Source organism: Phocoena sinus, chromosome 15, assembly GCF_008692025.1.
Source record: "Phocoena sinus isolate mPhoSin1 chromosome 15, mPhoSin1.pri, whole genome shotgun sequence".
In the NCBI taxonomy this organism is placed as follows: domain Eukaryota; kingdom Metazoa; phylum Chordata; class Mammalia; order Artiodactyla; family Phocoenidae; genus Phocoena; species Phocoena sinus.
The window spans coordinates 30,005,731-30,017,256 of NC_045777.1; the positions used below are offsets into that span (position 1 = coordinate 30,005,731).

Genomic DNA, 11,526 nt, shown 5'->3' on the forward strand with positions numbered 1-11,526 from the left:
GGCACGTGGGCTTAGTAGTTGTGGCTCATGGTCTCTAGAGCGCAGGCTCAGTAGCTGTGGCGCACGGGCTTAGTCGCTCCGTGGCATGTGGGATCTTCCTGGACCAGGGCTCGAACCCGTGTCCCCTGCATTGGCAGGCAGATTCTTAACCACTGCGCCACCAGGGAAGCCCAAAAAATATATTTTTGATTGGGGTGGCTGAATCCATGTTTGAAGAACCTGTGGATATGAAGGGCTGGCTGTAATATTATTTTATTTAGGACTTTTGCATTTGTAGTTCTCCTTTGTACTCTCCTAGTCAAACACCAGCATTATGCCAGCATGAGAGAACAAATGGAAAGCTTTCTGAGGTATATACTTCACTTAGCATGCTTTCCATTTTCATTTCCCTTGGTAACATACACTGTGCCCCTTCTCTGCCACAGCATCCAATCATGACTCACCCAGAAGCAAGCCAGGTCAGCTGGAGAGTCCTTTCCAGGGATTTCCTATTTTAGAGGTAGAAGAGAAATGGCCTCTAGGGTTACAGTGCAGGAAGAATGTGGATTTCAGGTTATTATGGATAGAGGCAACTATTTTGATAGCAGAGTCTTGGTTCCAGTTCCTGAGGCCCTAGTTCTTACAGGTCTTCCTACAAGTCTATCTCCCCACTATTCCTTCCAGCCAAGTAAGCCAATACATTCACTCCCTTTTTTACTTTAATCTTTTGAGTTGGGTTTCTGTCACTTGAAATAGAGAGCATTTTTCTTATTATGAAATCAAACCCAGGAAATGTTTAGGGTTGAAGCATACCAATGTCTGTAACTTACTTTGAAAAGCATTAAAACATAGGATGGATTGATGGATGGATAGCAGGATGACTATATGATAAGGCAAACAGAGCAAATACATTAAGCAGAGAATCTAGGTATGAATATACATGAATGTCCACTGAACAATTCTTTCAACTTTTCTGTACTTCCAAACAGTTTTCATAATAAAATATTGGGGGGAAAATCAACAGCACGAGTAATACAACATATTATCATATCAGCATTAATTCAGACTTCAGGTACTGATTACAAGGAGCTACGGCAGGACTGCTAAGAAAAGGGTTTAAGGGCTTAAGAAAGTTGGCCCTGCATTAAAGTGGCAACTATTTATTCCCTCCATAAAACAGACTTGGAAGAAAGCCAAGAAGGCAGGATGTGTCTCAAGTCAATAAATGTCCTTTCCCACTGATGTCCTTTCTGGAGCAACAACTTGCAATGTAAAAAGCAAAGGCAACATTACTGCTATCATGACCAGCATGGTTAACCAGTGACCATAAAGTGACTCAAACTGAAGGGATACACACACACACACACACACACACACACACACACACACACGACTGAAAATGTGTTGGCATCATTTAACTATTCCATGACTTGAATTTTCTCCCAGCATTTTCATGTAGCTCATCACAGCCATTAGTAATCCTAAGCAATATAACTTTCATTCCACACAGCTACCTCTCTGTGGTAGGGACAAACAGGTGCCTAATCCATATCCATTCTCCCCCTTTTTTTTTTTAACTAATAATGGGTTGGCCAAAAAGTGCCTTCAGTTTTTAAGTAAAAATAAAAGACACATTTTTCATTTTCACCAAGCACTTTATTGAACAACATAGTCACCGTTTTGTTCCACTACCTTCTGTCATTTTTCAGGCAACTTCATAATTCCATCTTCCCAAAACTTTTTGAGCAAAGGTTCCCGGTGTCTTTTACAGTCTTCCAGGGAATTGAAATTTTTTCCATTAAGAGAATTTTGTAAAGACCAAAATAAATGGAAACCTGAAGGTGCAATGTCTGGTGAAGACGGTGGATGAATCAAAAATTCCCACCCAAGCTGTAACAGTTTTTGCCTGGTCATCAAAGAAACATGAGGTCTTGCGTTATCCTGATGGAAGATTATGCATTTTCTGTTGACTAATTCCGGACGCTTTTTGTCGAGTGCTGCTTTCAGTTGGTCTAACTGGGAGCAGTACTTGTTGGAATTAATCGTTTCGTTTTCTAGAAGGAGCTCATAATAGAGGACTCCCTTCCAAACCCACCTTATACGCAACATCACTTCTTTGGATTAAGACCGGCCTTTGGTATGGCTGACGGTGGTTCATTTCGCTTGCCCCACGATCCCTTCCATTCCACATTATTGTACAGGATCCACTTTTCATCGCCCATCACAATTTGTTTTAAAAACAGCATGTTTTCGTTACGTTTAAGTAGAGAATCACATGCAGAAATACAGTCAAGATTTTTTTCACTTGTGTGGAACCCAATCAAAGCGACGAACATAACCAAGCTGGTGCAAATGATTTTCAACGCTTGATTTGGATATTTTGAGTATGTCAGCTATCTCCTGCGTGGTATGATGTTGACTGTTCTCAATTAAAGTCTTGATTTGATTGCTATCAACTTCAACTGGTCTACCCGACTGTGGAGCATTGTCCAGCGAGAAATCTCCAGCAGGAAACTTCACAAACCACTTTTGACACATTTGATCAGTCACAGCACCTTCTCCATACACTGCACAATCTTTTTTTGTGTTTCAGTTGCATTTCCACCTTTCTTGAAATAATAAAGCATAATATGCTGAAAATGTTGTTTTTCTTCCATCTTCAATATTAAAGTGGCTACACAAAAATTCACAAATTTTGATACATTTTTTATTTACTTAAATAAAATTTATTTATTTATCTATCTATCTATCTATATATCTATCTATCTATGGGTGCATTGGGTCTTCACTGCTGTGCACGGGCTTTCTCTAGTTGCAGCGAGCAGGGGCTACTCTTCGTTGAGGTGCACGGGCTTCTCATTGCAGTGGCTTCTCTTGTTGTGGAGCACGGGCTCTAGGCGCGTGGGCTTCAGTAGTTGTGGCACACGGGCTTAGCTGCTTCACGGCATGTGGGATCTTCTGGGACCAGGGCTCAAACCCGTGTCCCCTGCACTGGCAGGTGGATTCTTAACTACTGTGCCACCAGGGAAGTTCTGATAAGTTTTTTTTTTAAATGCATGCTGATATGATAGCTGTCATAATACAATCTAACAAAATTGTTTCGAATGAAGTTAAAGACAACTAAGCACTACTAGAGCCACTTACGGAAAAAACCGAACGAACAACCCAATAGTATCCCAATTTTATTTGGAGCAGCAATAGGCACAGCTCCTTTGCTTCTAGAGCTGACCAATGAGACATGCAAAAGCGATCAGGTGGAGGCTTCTGGGAAAGTTTGCTGAAGGGAAAGAACTGACTCAACTAGGAAAGCTGCTGCTTTTCTTTCCCCTTCTTGCCTGACAGACCTGATGGCTAGAGTTCCTGCAGCCATTTTGTGACCATGAAGCTATGAAGAAAATGGAATCCATTTGCTAAATACAAACACGGAAGTGGCCTGGTTCCCTGATGACTTCATACCAGGACTAGCCTGCCCTCCTCTAGATAGACATCTTTTCGAAGAGAGAATAAACCTCAGTTAAGTCATTGTTAAGCATCTTCTACCAGCTGCCAAACATGGTTCCTGACAGGTCACCTTACCTAAAATAGTTAAAACTTGTACCCAACTGCAATTCATGTCTATGCATATTTCACAAATTGGAGTATATAAGACTCTCTACAAACTACATCTGAGAACTTCAGAGAATGCTCCCCACCACAAATGGAAAATGTTATTTCAAAGTCTGTCACTATGTTCCACTGTAACAATATATTATTTTCCATTTTCTTCCTTTTCTCCAGATTTCTCTGAGCATTTCCACACACAATCTGCTCTTTGTAAAGTCAGTCTCACAGGTCTTCATTCAAAAGGCATCCACAAGTACTTTCCCTCACTTCTTTGATTATTAAAAGCATGCCAAATATAAATGCACTGTGGAATCCTGGATTGAATCTTGGAATAGAAAAAAGACATTAGTGGAAAGACTGGGCAAATAAAGTCTGGAGTAATAAACTCCAAATAAAAACAAATTTACTAAGTAAACAAAGTTTACAGTAAACTAATGTACGGTACAAATATTAATTTCTTAGTTTTGATAAAGGCACCATGTTAACATTAGACGAAGCAGAGTGAAGGCCTTATAGGAACGCTATGTACCATATTTGCAACTCATCTATAAACCTAATATTATTTCAAACAAGTTGAAAGCAAAAAGCATGCCAAATTAGCTAACTTTCCATTGAACTAGGTTCAAAATCACAGAAAACAGTTTTAAATCCCCAAGTAGCAAACTCTGCTTTTTCTTTTCCTTTTTATTTCAGGGCAAAACAATATTTAAGCTGTGGAACTCTTGAGGGCATCTGCATCTCATCTACTCTCCCTCTCCAAAAATTAGAATATCACAGAAGAGCCCAAGAGCTAGGAAACACTGTTACAATATTGTGCACTATTAATGCAACTATACTCACTAAATAAGAGTCCTCAGAACACAGTCATCCCAGACATATGTGAAAATGCAGACAGGGGCATCCCCTGCTTTTCAAAGTTCGCTTTTACATAAGACCTACCTGTTTTCACTAACTGAAAGAAATCTGAAGAGGGTTTTTGCTTTTATGAAAAAAGGTGAAAAGCAAAGATAGCCAGCATCTGTTTTGCAGTGGAGCAATGAGAGTGGCACTGTCAAGCTCCTTCCCTGGTAACTACACTCAGCATTACAGCAACAAGCCTCCATAGCTTTGAACTGTGTCTGAGCATCTGTGATTTATCCTGATTTATTTTGTGCCTCTGTTAGCAAGATGTGTTCTAAGGTAATTGCTCCTTCACTTTAGGCTGTTTCACCTTACAAAAGGTTTCCTAGGAAGGCTCTACTTTCTGATAGCTGGGGGAAACCCATACTTATACCTCCACCCCGGGCCAGAAATAAGGTCATAAAAACGTAACTAAGCAAACCCTTTTTACTTCTATAAGCACCAAACCAAGCCTCCCTGGCCAGAATCCAAGCAAGTATACTGAAGGTGAAACTTCACATTTTCAGACACACAAGGTCATAGTCTTGCTCTGTATTTTGAGTTTTCTTAAAGCAGGGACAATTACCACTTCTGTAGATCTGTAAACCCAAAGGAGAACCACGGGTATTGGTACCTGACCAATAAACATCACCTGAAGAGATAACCTGTCTCTGTGAGGCTTTATGTAAGCGCTCTCTATAGAAAATCACTATGGTGACCCACCTTCCCACCATCTAGCTTACAACCGTGATTCTTCATTCTCTGAACACCCTTAGCCCAGAGTTTCACCTGTAATTATTCTTTATTCATTCAATAATTAGTGCAAGCAGTGCTTCATAATGGCTAACAACAGCAGTTCACATTTAGTGAGTACTGACTATGTGCCAGACACTGACCTAAGCACTAGGGCAAGCAATATGGGAAATGGCAATAAAAAATGGTCCCAGCCCGGGGCTTCTCTGGTGGCACAGTGGTTAGCAATCCGCCTGCCAGTGCAGGGGACATGGGTTCCAGCCGTGGTCTAGGAAGATCCCACATGCCACGAAGCAACTAAGCCCGTGAGCCACAACTACTGAGCCCACGTGCCACAACTACTGAATTCCACGTGCCTAGAGCCTGTGCTTCGCAACAAGAGAAGCCACCACAATGAGAAGCCGGCACACCGCAACGAAGAGCAGCCCCTGCTCACCCCAACTACAGAAAGCCCACATGCAGCAACGAAGACCCAACGCAGCCATGAATTAATTAATTAATTAATTAATTATTTTTAAAAAAGGTTCCAGACCTTTGGTAATTTCCAGAAGCAACAAAGAAGGTCCTTTCTTATGAGTCCCTTAACAAGGAAAAAATCCCACCTATACATGGTATAGAAGAAGCCCAGCACAGGAACTCCTCGGTCAGAATTTTTTGCTAGAGCACACGCCACCCAGTGAGTTCTTAAAGGGCGCATGGAAAGTCAAACTATGAGACCTCGCATGTGTGAAATGTCTTTATTGTTCCCTCACACCTGCCTGAGAGTTTGGCTGGATACAGAATTCTTGGTGGGAACTCATTTTCTTTAAGAAGGTACTCCTTGCTCCATTATCTTCTAGTGTCCATTCTTGCTACAATCTAATGATTCATGACTCTATGTGATTTATAGATCTTCTTCTGTCTTCATAGTGCTCAAAAATTTCATTATGTGGGGACTTCCCTGGTGGCACAGTGGTTAAGAATCCTCCTGCCAATGCAGGGGACACGGGTTCGAGCCCTGGTCCGGGAAGATCCCACATGCCACAGAGCAACTAAGCCCGTGCACCACAACTACTGAGCCTGTGCTTTACAGCCTGCGAGCCACAACTACTGAGCCCACACGCCACAACTACTGAAGCACACGCACCTAGAGCCCGTGCTCCACAACAAGAGAAGCCACCACAATGAGAAGCCGGTGCACTGCAACAAAGAGTAGCCCCCGCTGGCTGCAACCAGAGAAAGCCCACGTGTAGCAACGAAGACCCAATGCAGCCAAAAATAAACAAATAAAAAATAAATTTCTGAAAAAAAAATTTCATGATGATGTGCCTTGGCATGGATATTTTTAAATTAATTGTGCTGGATTCTTGGAGGGTCCTTTCAATCTAGAAACACACCTTTATTTGTGATAAACTATTTTATTTTGGATGATTTCTTCATGCCAACAAACAATAACCACCCACTACCCCTCCTTGTTACAGACATCTACAAACCTGTAGGTCACTCAGTCCTCCACATTCCCTCAAGATTTAGCTTCTGGATCATTGTCTCTTTGCTATTACTACTCCCATCTTAATTCACGATGATCTCAATATGCACTGAGATAACCCTTCCACTATCCTTACCTCTCAGTACCTTTACTCTTATTTTCCAATTACGTCCTCTATCCTACCTCAGCCACTCCCTCCCACAGTGCCCACATCCAAGCAGCTCAACACAGCTGAAGGCGAAGCATTCAACCATGCTAACTGGGTCTCACCCACCTTAAATTTATGACTACAAATGCCAAATGGGCACCTGGTGCCCTAAAATATTTCCTTATTCAACTCATTTTTTCCCACTCTCCTGGATGAATTTTACACCTTCTTTCTCTTCAAACTTCCAACACCTCCCCCACTCTTCATTTTTAGCTAAAGACCTTCCTTCTTATTTAACTGAGAATATGGAAGTAATCAGAAGTGAACATTCACTCTGTCCCACTACCAAGCTACCAATTCACCAGTATTTGGGTCAATATAATCACCACAGTTGAACTGTCCATGTAGCTACTGAGCTTAAGGTCAACATATCCATTTATATCCTAGATGCCATTCCCTCTCATCTACTCAAGGACTTCACCCCTGCAACTGTTCCTTCTCTCTCTTTAATCATCAATTTGTCTCTCTATACTCCACCATTCCCATTAACTTACAAACATGCTATCTGCCCACCTAAAAACAAAAAGAACTCTAACACTTCGTGCCCTTCCAGTCACAGCCCTATTACTCTGCTCTCCCTTATAGAAATCCTTGAAACAACATCACTGTGACTATCTATACTCACTGTCTTCAATTCCTCTTCTATATCCTCTTGAACCCACTGCACCAAAACTGTTCTTGTCAAGGTCGCCAATGACCTCCACATTACCAAATCTAATAGTCTATTCTTGCATTTATCATTTGACTATCCTTGATTCTTCCCCTATCTCAGAGGTAGGAAACCATTTCCCCTCAGAATTTGGAAGACATTGCTACACTGCCTTTTTTACATGGGATATCCCAGGGCTTGGATGTTGGTCCTCCTCTCTATCTACATTTACTCCCTGGGTCTCTATCTAGTCTCATAGCTTTAAAAAAAAATTTTGGAGTCACCAGTAATATGGGTGGTATTTCCAGTTTCAATCTCTCTCCTGAACTACAGACTAATATATCCAACTGCTAATCCAATATCTCCACTTGGCTATCTGTTATCTATTAGGAAACTCAAATGAACAAGGCCAAAATCGAACTCTATTTTCTCCACAAATCTGCTCTTATTCCAATGCTCCCAATATCAGTAAATGGCAACTCCATTCTTCCAACTGCTGAGCCCCAAATTGACTATGCTTTCTTACATTATTGTTCCTTCAGCCCTATTTCCTCCCCAATATTTACTTCTCACCACTCTGTATTATGATTTTTACCTCTCTCCACTTACAAAGGAGCTCTTGGAGGGCAGAGGCCTGCCTTATTGCTCTGAATCCACAGCACCTAGCACAGTGTATGTTGGATTATTTGCATAAAGCGGGAGTGAAATTTAAACTGTTAAACAAGTCCTGAGCAGGATCAGATTCCTCTGCAGGAAAAGATCTGAAGTAGGAAAGCATATTTCAACTATTTCCACTGGTTCTTTAGTGCAAGTAAAGACAGTTATTTGGTAATAACTCCAAAATCTCAGTGGCTTGAAACAAAGGCTTACTTCTTGCTCACTCTACATGTCAAACATAGGTCACCTGGAAGCTTGCTCTGGTTCCCAGACTGAGACTAGCCACCATCCGGAGCACCAACAATCACCAAAACAGAGGGAAAGAGTGGCAAATCACACACCAGAAGTTTTTACCATGAAGGGATACACATCATTCCTGTGCACATTTCACTGACCAAAAGCAACTAACAACGCCATATCCATCTTCAAGGGTGCAAGCAAGTACAATGGTACCACATGCGCAAGAGACAGAAACCAAAGATATTTGATGGACAGCACTGATGACTACCATATCATTAAAAAGAAGCTTTTAGGTCTAAGCAACAATATTTTAACTCCTGATCTCTACTGCTCATCTGTGAAAATGAACTCCATTGCTAGAAGAGAACCACTCACTTGCAAAGTACTATCTATGGGTCTCTAGGAATGTAGCTTCACCAGGTAGGCCCGCCTCTTTCATCACTCAGGTGTCAGAGTGCAGCAAAGAAGCCAAATATGGGTGACAGGAAAGTGCTGAGCACAAACCTTCTATAAACGTTCAATGTCAAAATCTGGGAAAGGCTTAACTGAATGAGTAAGAAAAACATGTTCAGTTAAAAACGGCAGGGAAAGGAGGGAAACTTTCACAAAATTTCTTTTACCAAAGGTATACAACCTCCAGGCCTTGGGGTTCCTTGCACTACCCCACGTCTGAAGACTAACGAGTTTCACTCAAACCACGTGATGGAAAATTCGGAGTTTGAGTATGATTAGTAAAGTTAGCCAACATTGATCTTTTTAACATAAAAACACTACTTACAAAAAAAAATGTATACTGACATGCTACCAGAAGCAAGGAAGGAAGCAGTTATTTTAGAGATGGATTTTATTCAGAAGCTCTTTTTTCCCTAAAAGTCTCAAAGACTCCAGACTTCAAAGCTCAAGATGATATGGGATGAACCCCAAGTCTACATAGACCCTGGATTTAAAGTGTGGCTGCTTCAAGTTCTAAAGTATCCTGTGCAGTTTCTATTTTATTCAAAGTTTAAATACTTTCTAACAGTGAAACTGGCTGCCAGAAACGTTAGGACAGACTGGAGATGGTTACCATAAGCTGCTAAACACTTGCAACTGTAAAGCCTACTGAAATTCCACTGAAGAGCAGAACAGGAGTCCAAATATGTCACCTAACGTCACCTGCCAAATCAGAAGCAAATTAGGACTCCCAAGTGCAACTAAGGGTATCTAGGCCCACCTCCCCATCCTTTACTTACTCAACCAACATGTGTTAGTAACTGAGGAGGTGAAAGAAGGAATGTCGGTAAGTAAGAGACGGACTGGATTTTAAGATTCAGTTCTTGTTCTCCATGAATCTGGTGGAGTTAAAACAAAATAAAAACAAAACAAAACAAAGAAAAAAACAGATTTGAGAGCAAAAATTCCAATACAATGCCTTAAATACCATAACAAGGATACAGGAAAGACCATTCTCACATGTTAAGCTGACAACCTTCGTTCAAGGAAACAACACCGTATTTGCTTTGTTAAGTAGCTAGAATAAAGAAAAAGCAAACAAAACAAACAAAAACCCTCTTCTGGTTTAATGACAGTTTAGCAGAACCAAAGCCCATTTCTCTCTCTTCCTCCCTTCCTCTCAATAGTCTCTGCCACAACCCCTCCATCATTCCAACCTCCACACTCCACTGGCGGCCCCAAACCAGCTCCATCACGAATAATACCGAGACTATCAAGGTCAGCTCCAAAGGCACAGGAAGCAGACAGCAGAAACAAATCTTCATATATCGAAAGCGGGCGGGGACCCTCCCTATACTGAGGCACCCGGGGGCTCTATCTCTAGGCTCTGTGGCCTGGGATCCGCAGCTTTCGGGGATTCTGGCCCCTTTTTCCTTATCCAGGCCCCTAATGACCTCCACCTGTCCTCAACCTGAGCTCCCCATCGTGGAGTGAGGGAGCCTCGGGCTGGGGCAAGGGGAGCTGGGGAAACGCGCAACAGGGAAGATGCTGTCCGTGTGGGTGTTTCTATGGGGCGGGAAGGGGGTACTCTCTAGGGAAGGCGCAGTGAGAGGGAAAGGCTCTAAAGGAGACCTACTGTAGGGGAGCATGAGAGGTAAGCCATTTCGAGGGAAACCCATTTGGGGGTTCTATAAGGGGAGCTATTGTGAGGGGACGTCTCCATAGATGGCCGTTTCTGGGGAAAATATCCTATGGGGAAGGCAAGTGAATTAATCATACAGAAGGCACTGTGGAGGTTCTCAATAGGCGAATCTTTCCGGGAGGAAATGTTCTATGGGGTTGAGGATGTCATAATAGGGGGTCTTCAGAGAGGAGCCGTTGTGGGGTTGTCGATACAGGAGCCATTGTGGGAACCTCTGCACCGAGACCCGCTCCTCGGGAAACGTTCGTCAGGGAACCGTTCAGGAAAAAAACGTCCGCAAGGAAGCCATATCGGGCCACGCCCTTCGGCGGGAGGCGTCTCCAGACCCCAACAGCCCGCAACCTCCTGCCCGCCCGCCAGCCCCTCTGCTGCCTCAGCCCCGCGTACCTGACGGAGGGCGACCCGCGGCCAGGGCCGCCGGGGGACCGTGCGCGGGGCAGTCCCAGCCGGTGTGGGGGGTACACGTCCATGGCTGCGAGAGGCGGAGGAGGACGGCGCCGCTGCGAGGGTCACTCGGGCCTGCGGGCGTCTCCTGGCCCGCTACGGCCGGGTGGGGCTGCTGGGCGTGCCGGGTGGGCGGGGGGCGCAGTGCGCGGGGGCACGTCGGGGGCGGGGCACGTCGGGGGGCGGGGGCGGAGCCGGGGGAAGGGGCGGAGCTGGACGCGCGCAAAGAGCGCGAATGGGGGCGTCGGGACGGGTTGGGGGTGGGGGCAAGCGCACGGCTGCGGGTCGAGTCTTCCTTAAGCTTCGAGGCCGCCGGGTTGGACGTTGGGAGCGTGGGTGCCCAGAGTGAAAGCTACCGCGCCGCCGCTCTGGCCTGTCCTCAGGCTTCGCATCGTGGAGTGGGACTCTGCGGCGCCCCCAGCCACGCACACGGGCGCGCCTGGGGGCGGGGCCTCGTTCCGCCCCGCCCAGTCCACTTCGGCCTCCAGCAAAGCCTTCTGCTGCCGCAGCAG

The 11,526-nt window shown here is 44.1% G+C and overlaps 1 protein-coding gene across 5 annotated transcripts in view; it reads right to left on the reverse strand.

Moving 5' to 3' along the window:
* The window catches only part of C15H20orf194 (chromosome 15 C20orf194 homolog), a 149,820-nt gene extending 138,683 nt beyond the window's left edge, over positions 1–11,137 (reverse strand). For 4 of the 5 annotated variants that reach the window (XR_004345717.1, XM_032604602.1, XM_032604603.1 and 1 more), the window contains exon 1: positions 10,958–11,130. Coding sequence is in view for 4 of the 5 variants with exons in the window: in XM_032604602.1 (XP_032460493.1) it covers positions 10,958–11,040 (83 nt within the window). In the remaining variant the exon portion in view is untranslated. Of the gene's footprint in view, positions 1–10,957 lie in introns of all 5 variants that reach the window. The other variant, XM_032604600.1, reaches the window with a different exon arrangement.
* Positions 11,138–11,526: the final 389 nt, after the last annotated feature.